This window comes from Centrocercus urophasianus, unplaced genomic scaffold, assembly GCF_019232065.1.
Source record: "Centrocercus urophasianus isolate 14NV4802_14NV808 unplaced genomic scaffold, USGS_Curo_1.0 seq_24, whole genome shotgun sequence".
NCBI lineage: Eukaryota > Metazoa > Chordata > Aves > Galliformes > Phasianidae > Centrocercus > Centrocercus urophasianus.
In genome coordinates, this window is record NW_024884800.1 from 1153222 (window position 1) to 1178968 (window position 25747).

The 25747-nt window shown below is 59.1% G+C and overlaps 4 protein-coding genes across 14 annotated transcripts in view; 2 read left to right on the top strand and 2 right to left on the bottom strand.

The window, feature by feature from the left end:
* The window catches only part of LOC122163638 (diacylglycerol O-acyltransferase 2-like), a 4015-nt gene extending 1628 nt beyond the window's left edge, over nt 1–2387 (top strand). For all 3 annotated transcript variants that reach the window (XM_042825016.1, XM_042825014.1, XM_042825015.1), the window contains 5 exons: nt 193–263; nt 478–682; nt 1324–1498; nt 1584–1786; nt 1898–2387. In XM_042825016.1, coding sequence (XP_042680950.1) covers nt 193–263; nt 478–682; nt 1324–1498; nt 1584–1786; nt 1898–2052 — 809 coding nt within the window. In that variant the 3' untranslated portion in view covers nt 2053–2387. The remainder of the gene's footprint in view (nt 1–192; nt 264–477; nt 683–1323; nt 1499–1583; nt 1787–1897) is intronic.
* A 450-nt stretch (nt 2388–2837) lies between these two features.
* Nucleotides 2838–7453, bottom strand: P2RY4 (pyrimidinergic receptor P2Y4). 2 transcript variants are annotated; one of them, XM_042825006.1, is made up of 2 exons: nt 7312–7453; nt 2838–4450 (listed from the first exon to the last, which is right to left on the bottom strand). In XM_042825006.1, the coding sequence occupies exons 1-2, from the start codon at nt 7338–7340 to the stop codon at nt 3253–3255; spliced, it is 1227 nt and encodes a 408-aa protein (XP_042680940.1). In that variant the 5' UTR covers nt 7341–7453; the 3' UTR covers nt 2838–3252. The 2 variants fall into 2 exon arrangements, with proteins under 2 accessions (XP_042680940.1, XP_042680939.1); XM_042825005.1 differs by lacking the exon at nt 7312–7453 and adding an exon at nt 5468–7127.
* Nucleotides 7454–8069: 616 nt separating this feature from the next.
* On the bottom strand, nt 8070–21041 carry INPPL1 (inositol polyphosphate phosphatase like 1). Of its 8 annotated transcripts, none has more exons than XM_042824980.1 (30): nt 20898–21041; nt 19358–19520; nt 18266–18402; nt 16942–18173; nt 16461–16792; nt 15591–15654; nt 15058–15196; nt 14838–14982; nt 14470–14610; nt 14279–14366; nt 13977–14063; nt 13645–13749; nt 13442–13556; nt 13187–13293; nt 12819–12921; nt 12285–12481; nt 12095–12212; nt 11919–12015; nt 11655–11793; nt 11484–11583; nt 11108–11196; nt 10814–10895; nt 10642–10731; nt 10454–10570; nt 10277–10365; nt 10056–10143; nt 9833–9988; nt 9686–9758; nt 9170–9608; nt 8070–8949 (listed from the first exon to the last, which is right to left on the bottom strand). In XM_042824980.1, exons 4-30 carry the CDS (start codon nt 17302–17304, stop codon nt 8734–8736), a joined length of 3879 nt encoding a protein of 1292 aa, XP_042680914.1. In that variant the 5' UTR covers nt 17305–18173; nt 18266–18402; nt 19358–19520; nt 20898–21041; the 3' UTR covers nt 8070–8733. The 8 variants fall into 8 exon arrangements, with proteins under 8 accessions (XP_042680914.1, XP_042680913.1, XP_042680912.1 ...); XM_042824979.1 differs by having other exon boundaries at nt 19197–19520; XM_042824978.1 differs by having other exon boundaries at nt 18266–18782; nt 19197–19520.
* ARR3 (arrestin 3) lies at nt 20395–25573 on the top strand. The gene is made up of 16 exons (XM_042825053.1): nt 20395–20465; nt 20590–20620; nt 20935–20995; nt 21330–21374; nt 21604–21803; nt 21897–21956; nt 22134–22201; nt 22502–22637; nt 22757–22841; nt 22946–23018; nt 23492–23629; nt 23837–23920; nt 24213–24236; nt 24344–24396; nt 25144–25156; nt 25474–25573. The coding sequence occupies exons 1-16, from the start codon at nt 20449–20451 to the stop codon at nt 25571–25573; spliced, it is 1188 nt and encodes a 395-aa protein (XP_042680987.1). The 5' UTR covers nt 20395–20448.
* The last annotated feature ends 174 nt before the right edge of the window (nt 25574–25747 follow it).

Sequence of the window (25747 nt, forward strand, 5' to 3'; positions counted from 1 at the left end):
GGATGGGATGGGATGGGATGGGATGGGATGGGATGGGATGGGATGGGGCACCCTATGGACACTCCATTTCTCTGGGTCTGCCCAAAGCAATGCCACATCTTCCTCCTTCTACCTACAAATGGCAGCAAGAGGGATACAGCCCTCTGTCTGCTGGGATGGGCTCTCATGACTCCATTCCTGTCTCACTTGCAGGCGGCAGGAGGCTGCCATGCTTGAGGAGGTGGTCTGTGTGGAGGCATTTTCGGGATTATTTTCCTGTGAAGGTGAGGAGCAGGGTATGGTGTGGGGGTGATAACACAAACAGCTGTGGCACCATCCCAAAGGATCCGCCGTGCTCTCTAAGCAGTTCCCATGACCATGAACCAGACGGGAGCAGTGCTGCTATTCCAGGTGTCCCCAAGTCCTTGCCTGCAGCACACAGTGCTACCACAGAGCCCTGTCAGTCCCCTCTGTGCCCACAGCCCTCTGTCCCTGCAGTTGGTGAAGACACACGACCTGTCCCCCGGCCACAACTACATCATTGGTTCCCACCCCCATGGCATCCTCTGCGTCGGCGCCTTCTGCAACTTCATCACCGGCTCCACCGGCTTCTCTGAGCTGTTCCCAGGCATCCGGCCCTTCCTCACCACACTGGCTGGCAACTTCCGCCTGCCCCTCTTCAGGGAGTACCTCATGAGTGGGGGTGAGTGGTGTGGGGTCGGGGTGGGGGTCCGGTGCCTGCATCCCTGCTTCCAGCCATGACCTCTGGTCCCCAGCTGTGCCCAGTGGCTGCGCTCCCAAGGAGCGGGCAGGGCATGGGCTGAGACTACCTGCACCTGTGCACGCTTTGCCTGCAACCTTTGTGCATCTTGTTTGCATCCTGCACGTATCTTTTTTGCAGTGTTTACATCCTCTGACATCTTGGTTGCATTCTGATTGCACCTGCGTGCATCCTATGCTTACCTCCTCTTGCGTTGTTTGCACCATCTGCAAACCTCGCTCACATCCTGTTCACATCCTGTGTGCTCCTGATCTGTGATGTCTGCACCTTATGCACACCCTGTGCACACCTGTGAGCACCTTGTTTGCATGCTCTGCACACCCTGCTTGCACCCGTGCCCAGATTTTTGCATTCTTTTGAACCCCTACACGTCTTGCTTGCACCCGTGCACACCCTGCCTGCACCCCATGTGCACCTTTTTTGCACTATTTCACTCTGCGCTCTGTGCTCACATCCCACCTGCAGCCCTGCTGTCCCCATTCTGTCCCTTCCAGACACGATCCCTAGCGGGGTCCTTTGCACAGTTTCCCCCCACCCTACAGACTGCATTTCTCCTGCCATAGGCCTGTGCCCAGTGACACGCCGTGCCATCAGCCACCTGCTCTCCAACAACGGCACCGGCAACGCCGTGGCCATCGTCATTGGAGGAGCAGCTGAGTCCCTCTCCTGCAGCCCCGGCGTCACCACGCTCATCCTGAAGAACCGTAAAGGCTTCGTCCGCATGGCCCTGCAGCACGGGTGAGTGTGGGAGCACTGGGAGGGCACCGGGTGAGGGGCACGGGGTCCCAGCACACCCCCTCAATGCCACCGTGTGCCCCTGCAGCGCCTTCCTCGTGCCCTCCTTCTCCTTCGGAGAGAACGAGCTGTTCCGCCAGGTGGTGTTTGAGGAGGGCAGCTGGATGCGGGCCGTGCAGCAGCGCTTCCAGAAGATGATGGGTTTTGCTCCCTGCGTTTTCTATGGCCGTGGCCTCACCTCCGTGCGCTCGCGGGGCTTCCTGCCCTACGCCCGGCCCATCACCACCGTGGGTGAGCGGCTACAAGGGGAGGAGGAGGGTGTCTATTTGACGCCGGGAGGTGAAACTCGGTTCACGTCCCACCAAGCTCAGTGCTGCCCTGTGATGGCTTCCCTTCCCGCAGTGGGGGAGCCGGTGACGGTGCCCAAGATCGAGGAGCCGAGCAGCGAGGTGGTGGATCTGTACCACGGCATGTACGTGCGCTCCCTGCTCAAGCTCTTCAATGACAACAAGACCAAGTACGGGCTGTCAGAAGGGGATGAGCTGCGCATCGTGTGAGTGCTGTGAGCACGGGGACACGTGGCTGACGAGGCCCTGCCGCTCCCCCTCCTCCTCTTCCTCTCCTGGCACCCAAAGGCTGGTGGAGGCCCCAGAGGTGCCACCTCCAGGATTGCAGTGATGGGCACGGCCCCATACAGTGACCATGAGCAGAGGGAGGGCGTAGGGTGTCGTGAGGAAGAGGAGGGAGGTCGTAGATTTGCATCCCCAAGACCGGGCAGGGGAGGTGTTCCCCCCTTGGAGCAAGGGGAGGGACACTCAGACACAGGAACTGGTGACAGTGGCCTCGACGTGGTTGTTGGGTGATATCTGTCATACAAATTTCCATCCCCTCACTGTGTCCTGAGTGTGCTTTGGGGTGCTCGATCGATCGGGGCACAGCATGGGGGTGGGTGGATGGGGTTTGGTGGCACTGCAAGTAATGGCGACACAGTGCCAGTGCTCTGGATCTCCTTCCCCAGGCATGGGCTGGGTGTGCACTGAGGGGCAGGGATGGCCCCATGTAGGGGCTGACGCGAGATGCAGCTGATAAGCATCTCCAGGCTGCTTGTCTTTACGCAGATCCACAGTTAAACATAACTGGGTAAATATTTACAGAGGAAACACCCATAAAGGCAGATTCTCCTACAGGCCTTCACCACCCATCTCTTGTCATCCCGGTGCCACCCTCCCCATCCCATGGCCCCAGGCTTGCCCCAGATTATGTCGTAGTATGAAGGGGCTTCGCTACTGTACCCTCACCACGAATATCTCCTCCCTCTTCCTCCTGATACAGGGAGGACCAGTTTAGCATGTGGAAAAGGGAAAAGTGCTTTATTGGGGTCCATTAGCAGCACCGCCCTTCACCGCCTCCCCCAGGATGCTTTGGGGGACATCTCTGAAATGTGGCTCCATGCCCATCCCCCAAGTGTCCCCACCCTGAGGACAGTGCAGGGCATTGCAGCAGGAGATTGAGCCCTCAGTGCTGGCGGCACTGGACTGAGTGAAACAAAGTCCCAGTAGAGACCCTGGCCAGGACCGTGGCCATTCCTGCTGTCCCCACGTATCACCACCTGACACAGAGCTGCTCCTCTACTGTCCCTAACGTCAGTCTGTTCACTGTGCTCTATGGTCAAGCACTCTGTGCATGCCTGGGGAGGGACAAATGTTTTCTTAGTGACCTGGGATGCACCCCATGGCTACCCTCCCTCAGACCCATGGTCAGTGCTTCAGACAGGTTTGTGGGACCAGGGCTTCCGTGCTGTGTCTCACTTCACTTCTCATTGCCCACCTCTGCTCCTCGCTGTCCCTCCCTCGACTCTCACTTTTGCAGCAACTGCCAACCACACTGCTGTCCACGGAGGGGGACACGAGGCCCAGCAGGGAAGTGGGCACAGGCTGGGGCCGCTGGGCTGCCCCCCGGCGCAGCCGTCCCCGGTACTTGTCCCCAGCCATGAAGTACAGAATGGGGTCCAGGCAGCTGTTGATGCTGGCCAGGGGTCGCGTGATCTTGTAGGTGAAGTTGATGATGTTGAGGGTCTGGCAGTCAGCTTGGAAGTAGCGAGAGGTGTAGTAGAGGGTCCGGGTGATGTGGAAGGGCACGAAGCAAATGGCGAAGACGGTGAGCACGATGATGATCATCTTGATGGAGCGCTTCTTGTAGGAGGGCATGCGGGGGCTGGGGCTGGGGAAGCTGCGCTTGCAGAGCCTCTTGGCCATCAGGCAGTAGCACACAACAATCACCAGGAAGGGAATACCGAAGAGGAGGGCCATGACGGAGGAGCTGTAGTGCACGTAATTGTCGAACTCCTCGGGTTTGGTGGTGTCATGGCAAAGGGTGGTGTTGTCCTTGGAGCTGGTGGTGACGAAGATGAGGTTGGGGATGAGGCAGATGGTGACAACCAGCCAGACACCCACGCAGATGAGCCGCGCGTGTTTGGTCTTCACCCACTTGAGGGAGCGGATGGGGTGGCAGATGCCCAAGTAGCGGTGGACGCTGATGCACGTCAGGAAGAGGATGCTGCTGTAGAGGTTGGCGTAGAAGAGGAAGCGCACGATCTTGCAGAGCACTGTCCCGAAGGGCCAGTTGTTGCGGTCAGCGTAATAGTAGACCAGGGTTGGGAGGGAGAAGACATAGAGTGTGTCAGAGATAGCCAGGTTGAACATGTAAGTGGTGGTGGCATTCCAAGGCCTCATCCTGGAGACAAAAATCCAAACGGCCCAAGAATTGAGGGGCAGACCCACCACGAAGACGATGCCGTAGGAGATGGGCAGCAGGATGAACTTGAACTCCTCGTTGAAGACGCACTCTGCCTCCGCAGCAGCGGTTGTGTTCCCTTCCAGCCAGGGGGTCGGCGTCGGCGTCCACGGGGCAAGTGAGAACATCCTCACCGGAGCGTCCATGTTCTCCCAGCCAGAGCTGCGGGAGCAGTTAATAAAAACACATTAGCTGTTGATCCCGACCATTGTCAGGCACAAAGCAGGGCAGGCGGCCAAAGATGCCAGATTTTCCCCCCCTCCAGGAGCTCCGGCCACTTTGATGCTTCTCTGTTTTTTCTCAGCTCTTGGGTTTGGGCTTGACACATCCTCCCCTCCGGAGCCCTCCCAGTGACACCCGCGGATCGTAGCTCGGAGCAGCGCGCCGTGACACCGCGTGGAGCCGGGCAGGGTGCCCAGGGCCAGCCAGCAGACCCGCGGCGCAGCAAACAATGAAACCTTGATCAGCAACAGCAGCTCCTGCACGGTGCCAGCGCAGCCTCTTGGAAGCCGGCTCAGCCTAATTGGCACCGCCGTGACAATGCCGCCAGTCCCAGAGGGGTCCTCCCCAGAAGAAAGGCGGGAGGAGAAGAAAGGATTGTCTGGAGGGGTACGATGGCCCTGAGAAATCCTCGGGGGGCTGTTAGGGGAGCCTTTGGGAGGGCATTCCTGGGAGCGAGGGGCCTCCAGCTGCCGGCTCTCCTCCCCAGGAGAGCAATGAGTTCAGCTGCACAGAGAGGAGCTGCTCCCGTGCCAAACCCCAGCCCGACACAGCGCGAGTTCGAAGCCATCGGGACATTTCCCCCTTTGCACATTGTTCGGATCAAAGGCCGGGATTCTCATCGTCCCAGCAAATTGGTCCCCGGGGGTGAAAAGCGAGGGCAAGCTGTAAAACGGTTGCACTCGCCTTTGGAGGTGTCTAAAGTTCAGCACCCGCTGCTCCAGCAGACACGGGGCAGCCACCCTGGGCAGGGTTTGGCTGCGCTAAAAGCCTCCCCTGTGCTAAAAGTCAGCGCGGGCTGCTGGTGGTGGGAAGGGCTCACAGAAGGCAGTGCTGATCTACAGGTGGGCACCAGGATGGAGCAGAGCTCGGCTCAGGGAGGTGATGCAGGATGCTGGTTCGGGAGGGGTGAGAAGAAAGCTGTGCCACCCCATGCTCCTGTCCCCCCATCCCCTTTACCGCTTTCCTTCGCAGTGAGCACAGCTGGCAGGGCTCTCCCCAGGGCACATCCGTGGCTCCGTTAAGCCACCCCACTGTTTGCAGAGATGATCATAAAGTAACGAATGGCAGCAGGACCAGGCACCAGCTCCGCTCGCAGCCCAGCAATTTGTTTGAGTTCTGGGCTGAGCTCAGCTTTGGGCCCAAACCCAGCACCCCTTCCTGCTGTGAACGGCTTAATGACCGGATGAGTTCAGAGAGCAAGAGGCAGGCCCTGATCAAACATTAACAGCGGGACCTCGCTCTGCTCTCCTTGTAGGGACTGGGAATACCAATGGGGGCAGCAGGAACAGGGGGTCCATTCTCCTCTCCCACCCTCTGAGGATGGCAGAGCAGCACAGCACAAAGCCATGTAAGAGCAGCGGTGTTTCAGGTTGCGGCCACCGCTGCCAATCTCTGCGAAGCTGCCGACAAACGAGGATGATCTGAATAATCCAATTAAAAAAAAAAAAAAAAAAAAGACATCTGATGTAAGAAACGCACAAAGAAAACGCGGTGCCGGATGGCTCAGGGCAGAGGGCAGGTGATAAAACAGGTGAAACCTGAGGCCGGCTGCAAGCGGCAGCGTGATTTGGCTGCTCCTGAGCAAGCTGCCTTCAGGAAAACCACTGACAAACCAAAATGCAAAAGAAGATGACAACTGACAATCTTGATCTCAGCACTCGGGGTTTCCTACTTCCTCATCTTACTCACGATCAAAGGCAGTGGTTTAAAGGGCTCTGATTTACGCCCATCCACCCCGAGGACACGTCACTGCTGTTTGTGTTCCTCAAGCACGGCCCCAGTGAGGCTCTTGCAGCCACTGCTTTCTCTGTGCACTTTTCTGGATGGACCACCTGCAGTGGTGAGGCTCTGAGCCCAGCTGGGAGCTGGCAGGGGATGATGACGCAGGGCCAGGGAAGTGATGCTCAGTTCTGCCCTGCCCCTTTTGTGGATGCACAGGGCTGTGGTGTGGGGACTAGTATTTCCCCTTGCTGCGAGTGCAGCTGGTGGCACACAGGGATGATGGCCAGAGAGAGAAGGGGCCTGGGGACAACCTCAGGGCACAAATCTGGACCATGTGCTGCCCTTTGAAGATGGGGCAAGGAACAGACTGCAGAGGGGAACTTGGCTGGGTGAGCCAAAGGGGCTCGGGGAAAACACAGGGCTTTTCTTCTCTCTTAAACCCTTGGAAATTGCAAAACAAGGGGGAATTGTGCAAAACATCCTGCAGAAGACCCTTGTCCCTAATCGCCACGTGGTGAGCCCAGCCAAAGCCCTGGCACCAGGGGAGCGTGACCTGATTTCTCTGAGCTCCCTTTTGCTTGCCCGAGCTCCGTCCTTCCTGGGGCTGGCAGTGGTGCTGGGGCTGTGCAGTACCCCACTGCAGCCTGCCCAGGTGCCCCCAGGTGTCAGCAGGATGAAGGTGACAGCCTTTTCATCCTCAAGTGTTCTGTTCAGCCCTTCCACCGCGCCAGTTTGCAGCACCGAGCAGAGCTGCAGCAGCCAGAGGGCCAGCCTTGTCTTCAAAGGAGATGGCATTTGGGGGCTGCAGAGGAAGATGAAGGAGGGGAGGTGGCTGCCCCTTGACATACAAAGGTTTTTGGTGGTAGAGGTTCGCAGTGGTGTGATTGGAAGGAGAGATTTAGGGATGGACTGACCCCACCCTCCCCCCATCCCAATCCTACACCCCCTGGATGTCACTGCCAATCTTCTCAGGGCCAAAGGTGCATCTCCAGAACCCCCAAGCCTGGCTGGTTTTGTACAGTCTTCACATCACAGTGGGACCATCCCAGCTGCTGCCCTCCCCAAGACCCCCACCTCACCTCCGCTCCAGGGATGGGGTGACTCTCATCTGCGGGGCTCCCCCAGGGAACACCCGTCCCCCATAGGGCCCAGGGCCATGCCGCCGTGCCCGGCCGGCCCGCGTCGTGCCTGTTCGTGCTCTTCCACGCTGGGAGCAAAGTGCCTGGGAGAGGCAGGGCTGGAGGTGGGCGGAGGCGGGGGCAGGAACCCGCTGCTCGCTGTGCGCCGTGCCGGCGTCCCTGCCTGCCCCGCGGGCCGCTGCGGGGCTCAGCGCTGCTGCGCTCCCGTCCTGCCCTGCCCTGCGCCCGTGCAGCCTTCGGACTGGATGCAGCCCCCGAGATGTGAGATGTGTGTGTTTCCCTCTCGGTTACTGGGGACCTCAGCCCCACGGCTGCGGTCTGCCACTCACGGGCACCGCGTCCCATTTGTCCGTGGGCGCCATATGCTCTCACCCACGGGATCGCGGCGCCTTGCAGATGGGAACCGTCCGCGATCCCGTGGGTGAGAGCATTCTTCTCCCTTGGGGACCAAGCGCCCTCAACCCTGGGGACTCCGGCCTTTCTCCTTCGGGGGCAGGGTGGCACCGCAGCCCTGCGAGGCTCTCCTGGGGAGAAAGGCGGCCACTGCCACCTTGAGGCCGGCCCGGGCATCGTGTCCCCAAAGCGGGCAGCAGCAGCAGCCTGCGGTTCGGCAGCACGCAGATGCGTGCCCGGGCTCCCCGTGGCTTGGCAGAGCAGACGTCTGTCCTCAGTGTGTGTACGTGCACACTTCAGCGTCCTCCAAACCCTGACACTTTATTCTGGGTGATAACAGCGCAGTGCACCCCAAAGGACGCAACCTCAGGAGCAGCTGCTGCAGAGCTCCTTGGGGAACTGCCCAGCCAGGGTGTGCAGGGCCTCAAGGACCAAAAGTCCAGCGGTCCCTTTGTCCTGAGGGGCCTCAATGTGTCCTGTGCCCCCTTCTGCTGGTAGGGCTCAGCAAGGTCTTTGCATTGCTCTGGGGAGGGCCATGGAGACACACAGTGACACCCCGAGAGCATCCATCTGACGTCCATAGGAACTTCATGAGACTTCCCAGCAGAGGCACAGCAGTCAATTACTCCACATCAGGGTGCTGGCCACGGTCAGGTGAGATGCCAACAGTGTCAGCAAGGGAACAACTATGGGACACCTCCAGTCTCACATGCGCAGGTTTAGGTGTTGGGTTTGGGGTGGGCTCAGTGCTGCTGGCTCCCCGAGGGGCTCCCATGCACTTTTACATGGTGCAGGGACATGTGCAAGGCTGAGCACCCCAGCTCCCAGCACGTCTTGCTCAGTGCCATCCCTGCACATACAGCAAAAGACCCTTTTGCCAATAAGTGGGGACCCCCTGGGTGTCCATGAAGATCTGGGGACACACAGTGGGTCTGTCTCCCCAGTCTCCTGTACCCTGCATGGAGGGGTTCACCTCTCATCCTCCCCCAGGCGCAGGGCTCTACTGGGGACCCTGGGGACAGCAGTGCTGCCCTGCTCCATGCCTGCTGCTGCCAGCTCCAGGGCTGGGGGGTACCTGAAGACTTCAGTGCCGTCCCAGCCATGTGCACACAGCCCCTCCTCACGCTGCTGCACTCCAACATGGCCTGGCCCAGCACCAGCGCTGCAGGACCTGTCACAGCACCACTGGGGAAAGAAAAACAAGGGAAGGCTTCAGCCCCGTGACAGCAGAAATGCCCACCTTTGTGTCCCCACCCTGCATGAACCGTGCACCCCAGCACCGCCACCCCTCAGCCATCCACACCCCATTGGTGTCTCTACAAAGGGACATCTTTGTAGGTGCTTCTGGGGGTGGCCCTGTTTCTGGGGGTGGCCCCTTAGCCAAAAGCACATCCCATGGTTGTACCTCTCTGTGGTGGCCATGCTGGTAAGCGCTCACTCCATGCCCCGGCACCCGCCGGCAGCGTGGTGAGGGTGGCTGAGGGGCACTGTGGCTCTGGTGCAGCAGCATTTGGTGGCCATCCCCTTCACCCCTGGGGAGCATGCAGTCCAGCTGGCTCAGGTCGGTGGCCATGTGCAGCACTGTCAGAGAGCAGTCGCCACCCTCCGGCACATCCCTCGCCAGGACGGCCGATTTGGGGCGCTTCTGCCTGCCCACACCAGGAGGGCTCAGCAGGGACCTGCAGGGTGAGGGCAAAGGGGTCCGTGTCTGGGGGGGACCCCGCACGGGGCTGTCCTTCTGTGCGTCAGCACCCAAAGCCCACGTGGCAGGTAGTCCCTCAAAGATGAAGTAGGCCGGGTTGGTGTAGCTGCTGGTCACCTCTGGGAGGCTGCGGGGACGGCTCCTGCAGGGCACAGCATCACCAGGCTCAGCGTCACCTGGGGATGGGGCACGAGGATGGACCCCAGCCTGAGGGGGTACCTGAGGAGCGGCTTGGGGCACAGCGGGGAGTCCTCTGCTGGAGCATCCTCCTCCTCCTCAAAGCTGATCCACTCTGCAGAGCACAGAAGTGTCACTTCTCCCCACTTGGGCACATGGCAGCAGTGGGGTGGCACGGTGGCACCTTACCGTAGAGCCTCTCGCGGGTGCTGCGCCTGTCCTTGGGGACGCGGACCTTCATCCGGCCCCGCATGGAGCCTGTCTCCTCGCCATGGTGGAAGAGGAAGGTCTCAAACTGCTGGGCCATGCTGCCGATCATGGATCGCATCGCGATGCAGCACTCACCTGCACACGAAGCACGGTGAGCCCCACACCCAGCAGCACCCTGCCCGCGTCCCCATCCCATGCGCACCGTACGACTCGCAGCTCTCCACGCCCTTGATGCTGAGGAGCAGGTGCTGGTCACCCAAGTACTCCACGTCGGGCAGGATGGGGTTCAGCTGCACGAAGTGAGAGGGGCAGGGCGGTAAGGAGAGCCTCTGTCCTCGGGGGATGATCACAGCACGCAGGGGGGGAGGGACGGGAACGAGGAGGCGGGAGGATGCTGAGCCCTCCCCGCTGTGCTGTGCGTACCACGGGCAGCTGCTTTGCTGACCAGCACATCCTCAGGAAGCCGGGGACGTCGCAGTTCTGCGAGGTGTTCTCCCCACTGCGCTGTGCCTCTGCCAGGGGAGAGCCATGGGGACAGCTCCAGCCCCACGCCAGGCACCGAGCTCCCCTGCTCAGCACTGCAGCCGCAGGACACCTCACCCTCCAGGCAGTAGGAGTGGAACTCGATGTAGCACTTGCTGCGGCTGGCAGTTTTGACGATCACCTCGATGCTGTCCCACTCGATGCAGGCCAGGGGCTCGGGGCCAGTGCCAGGAGCTGCAGGACATGGGGGTTCTCAATGGGGGCCGAATCCCAGTGGGGATCAGACCCCATCCCCTTGTCCTTACCCTTCTTAGGCACAAACTGCGACGTCACACCCACCTCAAAGGTGGCAAAGACGGGCGAGTGGTCACTGGTGACGATGTCATCAGTGCAGCCTGGCATGGGGAGAGGCAGCTGATGGGCTGCCAGAGCCGTGAGACTGCACGGGGCTCAGCCCCATCCCCAGGTGCCACTCACCATAGGAGCTGCAGACCAGGTGGGTCTCTGGGAGAGACTTCCAGAGGATGCGGTCACACCACGAGGGGACATTGATCCTCATCTAGGAAGGAGAAAAGCGACCGCTATAGGTGTCCTCTTAGGGTCAGGATGTTTTCTCCTAGCCTGCTTCTTCCTCGCCACCAAGAAAATGTATAGAGTGGCCCTAAAGCTTCACCTCCCCCCAGGGGAAGGCTGAGCACCCTGTCTAGCACGATCTGTTCCACTGTCCCCATCCCCTATCTGTGTCCACATCCCAGTGATGTAGGAACTCACCCCTGTGGTCTTGAACTTCTGCCACATGTAGTTGTCCCGGGAGCCCCGCTCATACCGGTAGGTTGGTGGGAAGGAGATGTCGCCCTCTCCTGGGAACCGAGACACACAGATGATATGAAGCCAGCATCTCCAACTGTCCCCAGAGGTGCAAACTGCTCCAATGGGGTCAGGTCCTGAGTTTCCCCATGCCCACATGCTCCCAGCTGTGGGGACACTGCCCAGGAGGGGCTCATGATGCGCATGACTTTCCCCAGGTTTTCGGCAGCTCGCACAGAGCCGTGCAGGGACACAGTGCTGGAGGTGGCACTGGCAGAGAGCTGGAAGTCCCTGGCTTCCACTGGGAAGGCAGCAAGCAGCCCAGCAGCCCCACACTCACGGAACTGCAGGAACACCTTGTTCTTCTCCCGCTCCATGTTGAGTTGGTCCATGGCTAGGAGGATGTCAAACTCCTTCTTAGTGACATGGGTCAGGACGTCCTGAGCAGGCACAGGAGGAGCAGTGAGCACTGGCGCTGACACCCTGAGCCCAGCTCCCCACAGATGCACACCTGCACATCCATATCCAGGCGGTAGTTGAGGTCCCCGAACCAGAAGAGGTGGGTGAAGCGCAGCGTGAGGTCGAAGGCGCTGAGCCGTTTGTCGCCCAGTGCCAGCGAGCGCAGGATGTCACTGTAGTTCTGGTTCCGCCTGTGCCGTGCGGAGGGGATGGCAGCCACGTGTCAACCACTGCGGGGTATCGTGGGGCCACCCCTTGCCCCTGAGGCAGGAGGGGGATGGGGCAACCCCACACCAGCCCACGGTGTCCCCATCACCTGTGGGTCTTCTCGCTGCCCGAGGCCAAATGGCAGTTGACAAAACCGAAGGAAGTCCCGTTGAAAAGAAAGGAGACACCCACAGCCCCCTTGTTCCCTGTGGGAACACCGAGCTCAGGGGCGTGGAGGTGCCCTGGGGCAGCCCCCCCAGCTCAGTATCCCCATCTCTTCCTTACCCAGAGTGTTGGCAATCCCTGTTTTGACGCTGGAGGTGTGGACGTGGCTGATGCGCCGCTCGTGCTCTGGCTTCACCAGCACCACCATCTTGATGCTCCAGAGGCACTGCAGGGCCACCTGCGGGACGGGGCAGTCAGCCCACCTCCCACATTGCAGGAAGGCAAAGCATCCCCAGAAGTTGCTCATTACCACTCGGTAGTCGATGGCCATCAGCGTCTTCAGGGACGCGCGCAGGAACTCGACCCACTCGCGGTCACCCAGGGAGTTCTCCTGTGTGCCGATGACGTAGATGTCGTGCGGGATGCAGGCAGTGGTCTCGTCCTGTGTGTGTCCCAGGCCCCTCGAGGTCAGCCAGGAGGCCAGGGAGCGGGGCGGTGGTGTGCTGCCTGGGGATGGGGACAGCAAGTGACTGCCTCGCACCCTCCTCCACCCCAGTACCTGCTGGGGATGGGAAGCATCACACCAGCACCGTGGTCCACCCATGCCCATCTCAGACCTGCAAAGCCCTCCAGGTACTCATGTCTCCAACAGCAATGGGGCAAGCAAACTCCAAACCACGAATGGCCATGATGGGGACTTCTACAGCCTCTCCCTCCCACTGAGGACCAGCTCACACCTTGCCTGTCCTAAGGCAGCTCCCTGCAGACCCTTCCAAACCGTCCCAGGTTTGCAGTGGGCTGTGAAGATCCCCCAGGATGACATGACCTCATGGAGGTCACTTACCCATGTTCCACGTCCCGACATAAACCGAGATGAGGTCAGGTTCATCCAGGTTGGAGTGTTGGATCTTCATCAGCTGCAGCAGCTGGCAGAAGGCTTCTCGCTTCTGGGAGCAACGCAGGGGGCTCAGGGCATACAGGGCTCAGGGCTGGACCCAGGTATAGGAGAGCACAGAAGCCTCAAAAGCAGACAGGATCAGGGGGATAAGAGCACCCAGGTGCCAGAGCTAACAGAGGGCTGGCCTTGACCTCAAGAGCACCTATTCCCTGCACGGCTAAATAATGGCTCTGTGCTCCCAAAACAGCCTCTCTGAGGAGGTTGGGGGGAGAGGCTGGGGGACATCACCCCACAAAGCCACCTGCATTGCTCACCTTTGCACTGGGAAAGATGAAGTCCTTGCTCAGGCTCTTCTGCAGGTCACGATTGTACACCAGCCTCACCTTGCTCTGCACGCTCTGGTACTTGATTAGCTGCAGGACTGAATGTGGGGCATGAGGGGTACAGGGGGACATCCTGTGTGACAGCACATGGCATGGGACAGAGCTCGGTGTGCAGCCCATGCCATGGAGTCAGGCCCAGCCCAGCAAATGCCTCATGCAGAGAACTGGGGGGCAGCATCCATTTACTTTTGTCCTGTGGGATGACCTCCTCTGGGGAGCCACTGCCCCTCTTGGTGATGCTCACTGTGCCCTCCTCCACATCCACTGTCAGGGCTGCGCGCTGCGACTTGCCCACCTTCACCTGCAGCATGGACAGGGGGGGTTCCTGGGTCAGCCCCCACCCATGGGTGACAAAGACGCCGGGGCCATGTTGTGTCCCCTATCCTCACCTCAAAGCACTGTGTGGCCATGGGCTTGGTGTCTGGAGGCAGGGCTGCAGGGCTGGGCAGTGCCAGGTTGTGTCGTGACACCGTTTCCTGCAGTGACACGAGGACCTGCCAGCAGGAGGAGTGAGAGATGGGGACATGGTGGGTGACAGCCTGGGGGTGGCTGAGGTACCCAGATTGGAGAGATGCTGTCACTGGGAGTATGGGGTAAGGGGCCCTACGCATGGGGAAAGGCCAGGGGTGCGTGGCTGTGCAGCTGAGCAGCAATGTGCTGGAGGGATTAATTAGCTGACCAGTCGGCCAAGCACAGCAAGGAGCTGGCAGCATGTGGGCACCTTCTTCTCCAGTGATGAGAGCAGGTGGTTGACAGCTGAGATCTTGCTGAGGAGCAGCTCCAGGTCAGGATTGCTGGCCAGGAAACCCTGGAGAAGAGGACTGGTGCTGGTGTTGTGTTCAGGTGTGCCCAAGGCTGGCAGGGACCTGCTGCCCCCTCCTGCACTGGGAGCACATAACTCCTTGTCCCCAGTGGGGACCTCATCCCCTCCTTTGTGCTCAGAGAGCACCACAAGGCGTGCAGCACCCTCAGACACCAAAACCACCCATAGCTCCTGGAGTGGGATGAGCCTGCAGGGCTCACCTGCTCTCTGGCCGGGCAGCGTGGGGACACAGGAGGCTCGAACACTCTGGCCAGAATCTCCAGCCCCGCCAGCGTGAAGTCGATCTCACTGCAGAGAGACAGAGGAGCATGAGAGCTGGAGATGCACAGGGACAGGGACAAGCAGGCGGTCCCTCAGCCCTGCCCTCCTCCTGCCATCCTGTGCCACTCACCTGTGCAGCCCCCGGCAGGCGGTGACGAGAGCAGCACTGAGATGGCGCAGATGCGGGTGCCCACTGTGCAGTGCAGCCAGGTCCAGTGGTAGGTGCTGTGTCAGGTAGTCAGCCATGAAGCCCATGAAGTCACTGGATGGGCTGTAAGGGGGGGCAGTGGCTGGGAACGGAGGTACCCAGGCTCAGAGAGGTGCCAGCCTCAGCTCGGGATTTGCAAACCACAGGGAAAGGCATCTTGTGCCCTGCTCCAGCTCCAGCATGAGCAGGGCTGGATGTGGGCAGCCACCCTTAAGGGCATCCTCTTGGTCTTGCATTTTTGGGATGTGCCACTTCCATCCTGCTATGCTGTGCCCACCCCGGTGCATTACCTGCTGTGGATCTGCTCCTGAAGCCTCAGCTGCAGCTGCTGTGAGATGTGGGGACGGGTGGGGGGAGCACCAGGCCCTGTGCTCTCTGCATTAACCCTGGTGGGCACCATGCTGCCAACATGGCCACCTCTTCCATCTTCTCCATCTGCAGGCACAGATCCCAGCTCAGCGCCATCACCTCTCTGCCGGCAGCCCCAACCCTTTGCCCCCATGCCCTCACCAGAGTCCTCATCAGCTGCTTCCCGGAGCTGGTGCACAGGGTAGAGCAGCTGTGTCACCAACCCATTGTTGGGCTGCTGGTAGGCGCTGATCAGCTCAGGGAGGCTGCGGAAGTACTTGGCCTGGATACCCTGTATGGTCTGGGGGGGGCAGAGGGGACGGTGGCCACCATGTACCCCATCCACAAGCCAGGTGCCTCCAGCCACGTTCATTGTGGGCAATGGGGGATGCGCTGCACGCTCTCACAGCAGGGATAGCGGCAGACAGGAGACAGCATTTTCACAAAGCCTCCCCCAGGAGCAGCAGCAGTGGGCGGCCATGGGGCTGCCCAAGTGGCATCGCTCCCAGGCGGCTGCACTGCAGAAAGGGTCGGTGCAGAGCTCCCACATCCTGTGCTGTTGCACTTATGCAAAAAGCAAACCGCACCGCTCACCACGTGCGGGAAGCTGCAGGCTGCACCTCGCCGTGTGCTGTGCAGAAGTTGGAGGTGGGGGTGAATGCCCCCCTTCCCTGTGCACTGCTTCCTGCACTCACCTGGACGGAGAGCAGCCCCTCATCGTTGGGCAGGATGCGGTAGGTGTGGACGTGCCGCTGGAACCTACAGGAGAGCAGAGCATCTGCACCCTGTGCACTTTGCACATAGAGGAACTGAGCTCCTGCTTCAGGTAATGAAGCTGTCACCTTCTGCCCTCCCCATAGCCCATGCTCCCCAGCACCATGTGTTTGCCATTCGCACCATGCACCTGGCCAGGAAAGCCATAGGGAACTGGGGGGCATCCTTCTAAACCCGCAGAAGCACTGTCTGTGCATCTCCAACACATCTGGGCAGTATGTCCCTCAGTTGTAGTGGAGGTCCACCTCAGCCCCAACCCTGTGCCTCCAGCAGCAGCAGTGATTTAGGTGCTGGGGCTGCTCAAACTGGCAGCTGAGAAGTTAATAGCAGTCACTGTGGTCCGGATGCTGGCGCGCCAGAGGCTGGACGCAGAGGGGATGTTTGTATTCACACAGAGTGAGCTGTGCTGGCCGCTTCCTCCACCCCACGCAGGGGCCAGGCAAGCACCCAGATGCACCTGAATGTGAGCAGCCCCATAGGGCACAGCATGCTGACCCATGGATTTGGGGTGGGAGCCTTGCAGGGCCCCCCACCTCACACTGAGCTGGGCATCACCGAAAAAGCCCCATCACTGATTGCCGAGCAAAGCAGAAGTGGTGGCTGCACCCTGCACACATCCTTTTTGCTGTCGAATGATTTGCAACCCCAGCCCTGCCTTGCTGTCGCTCCGCTCCATCCCCCCCACCCTGCTGCAGGGACCGGGGACAAGAAAGAAGCCAAGTGCAGAAACAAGGCAGAACTCACAGGAGGCACAGGGCGTACGCCCCTGCGATGGACTCACTGTCCCTCACCAGGAAGCAGCCATCGCGCCCAGCCTTGGCCAGCAGCTCCTCGGCCACCACCCTGCTGATGTCCCGGTGGTACCAGCTTGCTGCTGCCATCCTCGTGGGTGGCACAATGTCAGCTGCACTGCGTTGTGTCCCTCACCCAACATGGGCTGATTGCCGTGGAAGGGGAAGGTGGGGGCCCGGAGGCTGTGGGTCCCGATGGGCGATGTGCAGCTCCTGCTCACAGGGTGCCCCGCACTGATCTCCCCAGCTGGGAGGTGCAGCAGGAGTGGGGCTGGGGGGGCTGTGGGGTGAAGTTGGGGGTCCGGGTGCTCCTCATCATGGGTGGCTGCAGCCTGCAGAGTGAAGGGGAGCACAGAGGGGCAGATCAGGGACCCGCGGCAGCATCACCCCACTGGCGTCCTGCCCTGCTGCACCACGAGCATGAGGCCACACGGACATCCCGGCAGCACGTGGGATCCCGTAGGTCACCAGAAGTACTCACCCTCTCTTGCAGACATGGCACTGCACACCCTGTGCCTCCACCGCCTGTCCCCTGCAGCCAAGCCCATTTCTCACAGCCCCGCTCTGCACTGCTGCGCCTGCCCACACCCTTCTTCCTTAACGCTCTGCTCGCTCCACATCTGGGACAGCCTCCTCGCTCCTCCTCCCACTCCAGCCCTGCTGGCAGGAGGAAGCCGGCAGCCATGCTGGGCCCCGAGCACAATGGGGGCTGCCCAAGCACCACCACCCTGCTGCCATGCAATCCCAGACCCCACCCCACAGTTGTACCCAGCGGAGGGGATGGAGGGCTGCACGGCATCGCTGTGCTGTGCCGGGGCTGGCAGTGATGGGGATGCCTGCACATGGGGCTGCCTGCACACAGTGTGGGGCTGAGCTCCAGCCATGCAGAGATGGTGATGCTGTGGGCATTGGGTGGGTGAGAAAAGTAGGTACCCAGTGCTGCATTCACTCATCCTGTTCAGGGGTGCCCTGGCTTCAGGAAGAGGGGAAGCAATGGGCTCAGGGAGGGCGTGGGGACCATCACACTGAAGTTTTGCTCCTCGTGGCATGCAGTAAGCAGACCCCACGTGCCAAGAGCTGCGCGGGGCAGCTGCCAACAAGGCTGCGTTAGGGTGATTAGCACCACGGCACTGTTAATTACAGACAAGCTGCAGCCACCATCTGCTGCAGGAGAGATGGGATGGGGGCTTCACCACCCACGCCAGCCTGGTTCCTCCCTGCTCTTCTCACGATTTGCTCTGGGCAGTTTACAAGACCAGCACGTGGGCACCCCCTGCAGCAAGCAGCAGCAGGCACAAGGACATCCCCACCACCCTCTGCACAAACCTCTCCAAGGCATCCCCTGAGCTCCTGGCACCGAGAAGGAACCTGGTCACCTCAAGGGCCACCACCTGGTTTGGGGATATCAGCTACGGGCTGGTGGCATTCCCATCCCTCAGCTGTCCCAAGCACAGCTGCATGGCATTGGGCAGTGACTGGGGACTCCACCACCTGGAGACCCCCTCCCACCAGTGTTGCTTTCAGCTGTTACTTAACCATTCCTGTGGTTGCAGGTCCGGCGGCAGGCAGGATTAGTGCTGACCACAGCACCTAATCCAGCTCAGGGCAGGAAGGCACGACGCTGCCAGGGGCTTTGGGAAATCATTGCTGTCTGTCTGCCAGCCTGCCCTGCAGCAGGCTGTGCGTGAGTGGAGCAGCACACAGTGTGGGGACCTGCAGGTAAGGCTTCGTGCCATTCATCAAACAGGAGAAGGGCATCGCCCAGCAATCCAAACACGGGGCTGCGGACCCCGGTGTCCCATTACCTGTGCTGCAGTCACACCGACGCGTGCAGGCACCCAGGTAAGGCTGCACCCAGACCTCCACCACTGGGAAGATCACAGTTCACGTGGCCTCTGCCCTTGGCAGAAATAGTGCCTGCTAATCTGCAGCGTAAGCAGCTCTGTGTGTGCAATTAAAGAGATCACAAGTCCTGGACCTGGTCAGCACGTGCTGGCAGCTGCAGCCCCGCACTGCTGTGTGCTCAGTGGGGTGGTTGTGGGGTGGTCCATCCCCACCTCCCGTGTGCGTGTCCCCACACTGTGGGACGGCAGTCCCCAACATGGACCCACTTGGTACTTCCCCAGTTTTCTTATTTGCAGCTGAGCACCCTGAATTAACAACATGTTAACTGGGTAAAGTGAGGCCAGCCTGCAGCGTTATGAAATGACCACTGGTGAGGGAGCAGCCCTCGTGGGTGTGTTCACACCATCATCTCGTGAACCACTGTTCCTGGGCCTTCTCTCTTTGGTTCCTATTCTCCCACCACCATGTGTCTGTGTGCTGAGGGCAGGACCAGGTGGCAGGGATGCACCCACCGCTCACTGCCCAGGGACTGATTCTGGGTCCTGAGGGGCTCAAGGTCCTTCCCAAGCTGTCCCATACCCATAGCAGGATTTAGGAGGTGCCTGGCCCCATCATGGCAGCCCCACAGAGTGCACAAGGGAGGAATCCAACCGGGAAGCCCCTTCCTTCCCTTCTGCTGATCCCATCCACCACCATGTGAGGACCTGCACCCTGCCTGCACTCTGCCTGCCAGGCGCTTCCACCCCAATTATCATCACTTCACTCCTAAGCTTTACCAATCTCCATAATCTGCTTTCCCAGGGCTCCAGCCACCACCCCATTTATAGCCCACTCTTACTCACAAAGCATCTCCCTGGTTAAGAAACTAATAGGATTGCAGCCCCAAAATACCTCTCCCATAGTGCACACATGGCACACCCCCGGCCAAAGCCTGGTGGGCGAGATTCGGGGTGGGAGCAGGTGGCTATAAGAGGCCACAGAGCTGGGAGCAGCAGTGGTGAGCAGGTGGCAGCAGGACAAGCAGGAGAGGAAGAAGAGAACGTGCATCCAACCCCAGGTGAGCGCTGCTGTGCTGAACGGGCAGGGATGTCAATGGCTGAGTGGTGGCTGGAAGGAGGGCAGCCTGCAGCTGGGTGGGTTTCAGTATGGGTGTAGGCATCCTTAGTGCAGGAGGACTTGGCCAAGCCAGGAATCCCAGTGCTGATTCTCGGAGCTCTGGCACACAAAGGAAGGCTTCAGCTCTTCTCTCCTTTCTGTACTTTCATCCTCCCTTTCCCCATCACGCAAATCGTGCTCCCTCAGCACCTCAACCTGCTGTTCCCAAGGAATCTGTGGATTATGTCTGAGACCCACAGCCCACCTGAGGCCATTCCAGAGCCCGTGCTTGGGACTGACGCTTTGTTTTCCCATGGGGAAGAACATCATCATCTTCCCTCCACTCCCTCTCTATCGCCTTTTCCCTTCTCTCCACCATCACTGGTTACATAAAGGGGTGATTCTGCCCACGCGCTCCTGGGGCTTAAAATCTTGCCTGGCCTTAAGCCCAGCTAATGTCAGAGCTGCCTAAGTTTAAGAAGCAGAGCTCATCCCTCCTGATCTCCCCACAAATCAGCCAACAATCAGCGAGACATTTGCCGTTTAATTCTGGACGCTGATGTTGATCAAGCAAAAAGCAGCAGCCCCCGAGGGGAGCTCAGTCCTGTCCCACTGCTGGCCCTGATGCTGTTGGTGAGTGTGGGATGGGGCTCTGAATGGCACTGGGCTCCCCTGCCCATGGTTTTCCTCACTGTCTTGTGAGTGAGCACAGTGAGTATGTTCCTCCTTGCAGGTGATGGCAGCAAATTCCCAGCAGCTGCAGTCTCCAGCAGCTCCATCACTGGGGTGAACCCCCAACCCCATAAGGTCCTGAGAGAGCATGGCAGCTCTGGATGCAAATAGAGCATCTGAGCCCTGCTAAGCCTCCAGCCGTGCTGCTCACAGTGCCAACCCCCAGGAGGGCCATTGCCAAGGGTTCTGCAGAGCATTGGCACACGAACCATTGAGTCCCCATTGCTGGTGATGGCCAATGGGGCTCCTGTTCCCATCTCCAGCATTTCCCCCATCTCTCCCTGCAGGTTCCCGGCTGTGTGGCACCTGACTTACAATGGCAGAAGGATCAAAGTAAGCCCGAATCCCGAGGCTGGGACATATCTGCCTGCCTGGGCACAGCTTCTGAGGATGCTCCTCTAGGGGGAGAGAGCAGCGCTGCCCCCAGCCTCACCACTGTTCTGTGCTTTTCCTGCAGGGTATTCAAGAAGACCAGTCCCAATGGGAAGGTGAGTCCATCAGGCACATGTGGGTCTGTCCCCAGTGCACATGAGCTGGCGGTGCCCAATGGTGAGGCTGCGGGGGCCTCAGCGTGGGGGACAGGGGACGCAGCCCAGGTTGCCATTCCCTCTGCAACCTCCTGATTCCCCTATGCCTGCTGTGGTGCCATCACTGGGGTCACTTTTCAAAACAAGTGTTTTAAGAAACACACGCAATTCCTGCGATGCGATGCCTGCTCCTTCACACCAAACACCTGCAGCATCACAAAGCTCAGCACCCACTGACCTGATGTGTTGTTTCCATTTGCCATGGGCTCCTCCAGCTGTCCATCTACCTGGGGAAGAGGGACTTTGTGGACCACGTGGAGTCGGTGGACGCCGTGGGTGAGTGTGGTTCCCAGGGTGCAGTTGGCAGTGAGTGGCCTCGACCATTACTCTGTGTGGAGGGAGGAGTGAGGGCAACTCCAGAGGAGCAAACACCTCATTTTCCTACAAATATCTTTAAAGCAGTACTTACAAAGCAAAATTCCTTTGCAAGTAAGCCCTGGGGGTGGAGATGCTGAAGGAAGGGACACCATCCCCATGCAGGCAGGTCCCCTGGAGGCAGCTCTCCTGGCCTCCTCCTGTCTGAGCATTTTGACTGTAGAGCATTCTCACAAGGACCTTCCCTCTCTCCAGCACACCCAGTTCACCACCTCTTCTCTCCCGTTATTTGCAGATGGCGTCTGCCTCATCGACCCGGAATACCTGAAGGACAGAAAAGGTATTAAGGCACAAAAACCCATGTTACGCAGGGCAGGGACACAACCCCTGTAGGTAGCCATGCCTTGAAGAGATCTGATGAATCTCATTAACTTTATGTTTGGAGTCTGAGATCTGCTTTCAATGCCAATAAGATACAAACACACCTTGTGTTTCTTTCCTCCTTTCCCAACCCTTCCCTGCGCCTTTCCCTCCTCGCTCCCCTCCATTCTCACCCACTCTGGCCTCAGTCTATGTGACACTCACGTGCGCCTTTCGCTACGGCCGAGACGACCTGGATGTCATTGGACTGACCTTCAGGAAGGACCTCTACGTCCTGACCACTCAGATCTTCCCACCGGTGCCTGAGCAGGTGCCCAAAACCCTCACCTCTCTGCAGGAGAAGCTGCTGAAGAAGCTTGGTGAGAACGCCTACCCCTTCACCTTTGAGGTAAGGGTTGCTTGGTGCTTCCCAACCACGCGTCTCAATGGGGATCATCCTTGGGCACGCTCTCTGTCTGCGCTCTGTCTCTATTCTGCCCAGATTGCCACCAACTTGCCCTGCTCAGTCACCCTCCAGCCGGGACCGGATGACGTGGGAAAGGTCAGATGCTGTCCCAGCCTGTCTCCAGGTTGTTTCTCTCTCATGGGGAAGAGGTTGGAAGGGATGGACAGCTGGAAGCAGGGCTGGGATCTGCAGGGATGTGCTGGGGGAAGGAGGGGAACAAATCTGAACCTCGTGCAGCTTAGAGCCTCTTTGTAACCCAACGTGTCCTCCCAGGCCTGTGGCGTGGACTTCGAGGTCAAAGGGTTTTGTGCTGAAAACCTGGAGGAGAAGATTCACAAGCGGTATGTATTCCCCTCAAATAGAGGGGAACCCTCATCCATTTCCACTGCCCTGAAACTGAACAACTGAGCCATTTGGGGGTGATCACCTCCGGAGCTGAGACAAGGCTGCAATGCCTGCTCGTGTCATGCTTGGGTTGGGGACTTTGCCTAAAGGAAGGGTGACAGTCCCTATGCCTGTGTCTACCCCATCCTCAGAGCAGCCTGTAGACTGCACTGTTTGAATGGAGGAATTGAGGTGCCCCCATAGACAAGCTATGCGTGCCTAGGGAGGCCAGGGGGTGACAGCTTCTCGCCCTGCAGGAACTCAGTGCGCCTCGTCATCCGCAAGATCCAGTTTGCACCTTTGAAGACAGGCCCAGGGCCCAAGTCAGAGACCACCCGGCAGTTCATGATGTCTGACAAGCCCCTGCACCTCGAGGCCACCCTGGAAAAGGAGGTCAGTGGGGGGCTGTTCCCAGCTCCTGCTACCATGTGTGTTCCCAGGGATGGGGACCGGGACTTCTTCAGCCCCAACCCCATTTGCTGGCCACGTAATTGAGCTTTTTCTGACTGCAGATCTACTACCATGGAGAACCCATCAACGTGACTGTCAATATCAACAACACCACCAACAAGATCGTGAAAAAAATTAAGATTGCAGGTGAGAGGAGTTGTCCCAGAACCCCTGTGTTGGGTTGGAGAGGGGGAATGTGGGCCTGGGTCTCTGCCGCCATGCCAACGCTGCTCCCTCCTGTGTGCCTCCAGTTGATCAGATCACAGATGTGGTTCTCTATTCACTGGACAAATACTCAAAGACTGTGTGCATGGAGGAGATCAAGTGAGTAAAAAGGAGCTGGCAAACAGAGCTGGGGAGAGGAGGGAGGGGGAGAAAGAGAAGCTGGTGGCAATGATGGTTTTACACTGAGCAAGAACAAGGTTAGAAGTGCAGATGTGAGGAAGCGGAGGAGAGGGAAGGCTGCAGACACTGAGAGTCCAGCTTGAGCCTGGGGACGTCCCTGGGGAAAGGTGCACAGCTGCCCCCAGGCTGCTTCCTCTCCCCGTTTTGCATCTTGAGCCCAGCCGCAGTCAGACGAGGTCTCTGTGCTCCTGAAAAAGAGGAGTGACAGAGCAAAGATGGGAAGGCAGAAAAAAAGAAGTGGTCATGGGAAGGAACAAAAGGAGGAAATGAGCCCAGGCAGCTGCAAGGGAGGGGAGGATGGGGTGGGAAGGACGTCACACTGGCACGGTGCTGAGCACTGATCAGGGGGTGCTGGGTGCTGGCTCTGAGCTCTCCTCTCCTAACCCTTCTAGTGAGAATGTGGCAGCCAACTCCACCTTCTCCAAAACATACTCTGTCACCCCCACGCTCTCGACCAACCGGGAGAAGAGAGGCCTGGCTCTTGACGGCAAGCTCAAGCACGAGGACACCAACCTGGCCTCCACCACCATGTAAGAGCCTCTGCATCAGAGCAAATCTCAGCTCAGGCACCTCAAGTGGCCTCCAGAAGCTGTGGCCTCAGCCACAGATCACCCTTCCCTTCTCTCTGTCCGCTACGTTGCTTTGCAGTACAATCTAGTGCACCCCACACCAGTACAATTGCTCTGGGGGTCATGAGGTTGGCTGCATGTCACAGCTCTGCTCTGCCTCTCTCCTAGCCTGAGACCTGGCATGGACAAGGAGGTGCTGGGGATCCTGGTGTCCTATAAAGTGAAGGTCAACCTGGTGGTGTCCCGAGGAGGGTGAGCTCTTTGGGCATGGTGGCAAGGACACCTCTTGGGTCGTGCGTTGGGGTCTTGTACAACTGAGCTGGTGACAAGGGGATGGATGCAATGAGAAGGAGCTCATGCTGTGGGTTCCTTTCTCCCTGCCCATTTCCAAGGACTGTGGAGGCAGCTGAGGTCCACATCATCCTCTTCGTCTCCACCACTACTGCCCTTCACCTATTATAAAGCATTTTATTTCAAAGCTAAAAAACCGACACCCTTCTCTTCTTCCTTTGCTGCTTTCTTTCCTTTATCTCCATGGCCAAAGCATCCTGGGGGATCTCACATCCAGGTAAGGAGGGAGCTGCCCACAGCGCTCAGTGCCAGCACAGTGCAGAGCCGGGGCCAGCATCGTGCAGCACTGGGTGGGTTCACTGAAGGAAGTGCTTCTGCTTCCAGTGATGTCGGTGTTGAGCTGCCCATCATCCTGATGCACCCGAAGCCTGCGGATGGTGAGTAGCACCTGACATGCTGCCGAAACACCAGGGAAGAAAATGTAGTTCCTATTCAAGGGGGAACTGATAGGACTGATGGCTCTGGAAAGTCCCAACGGCTGGATGAAGTGCCCCAGAAAATGAGGCACATGTGACTCATCAGCCACGTGCTGCTCAGGACCAGACAGCGTGCTGGAGGAGCAGCTCTGCTCCCTGCTGCCGCCCACACATGGCAGGCTGTCCAGAAGAGCACCTGAGCATTGAGATGCCTGTTGAATGTCATTTCTTTATTAACTATAAACATCTCTATTTCAATCCTTGCCTTCCCACGCTGTGCTTACAAATGGACTACACAGATAAACCAAGGTAAGTTTACTTACACCTCAGACTGCATTTCCTCCAACACGCAAATTGTGTAAACCCATCGCAGATATTCCATTGTGGGTAATGGAGGTGCTCTTAAATTAGAACATCCATGCCAGCAAGCCTTGTGCACGTGTCACAGCAGGCAGCACGGCATCCGCTACAATGGCACAGGCAATAGGATGTAGGCCTATTCATGGCAGCCACTGCTACCAGCCGGCCCCACAGCTCTCACAGCTCCCAGACCCTGCTTCTGTGTCTGGTTCGTGCCCCAGTGCAGGGTGTTACATGGGGGTGTGGAGCCTGGAAACTCAGTCTGCAGCACTGCCTCAGCTCAGCAAGGACACAGAGGCTTACAGAGAAGAAAAGCTGTTGGTTTGCCCCCACCATCACAGCCCATAGATTTCCCCAGGTCGTTTCATAATCACACACTCCTGGAATTGTTTTTGCTGACTCTTCATTTCCATCTTTTCCTTTTGTGGCTCTCCCTTGCTGTCATCCGCTTGCCTTTTGCAAGGAGGTAACGAATCCCTTTGTCACCATTGTAGCTCCCTTCCCCTCCTTTTTCCCCTTGACACCGTAAAACACTGCCTTGAATTAAACCCCCCAAAGTTGCTGGCCCTCCCCCGGCTCCCCAGCTCCAGTTTGGGCTGCACGCCCGCAGGGCGTCTGCAGGGGGAGCCGGATTTGGGGTGGGGTTCAATCGTTCCAACCTCACCGCGCTCCTTGCAGCGAGGAGGACATCGTCATCGAGGAGTTCGCTCGCCAGAAGCTCAAGGGAGAAAAAGACGATGAAGACGAGAAGGAGGAAGGCGAGAAGGAGGAGAGCTGAGCTGTCTGCAGACAGAGGCACGGGGGGCCGTACCCCCACAGCACCCCGCAGCCCTGCCCGCCCTCAGCACCACGTGCCCCGTAGCTGCCCCGCTCTGCCCCACTGTGCCCCCTAGCTGCCCCGCTGCCCCGGCGCTGCTATCGGGCTGTCCCACCGCCCACCCTGAGCGCGGAG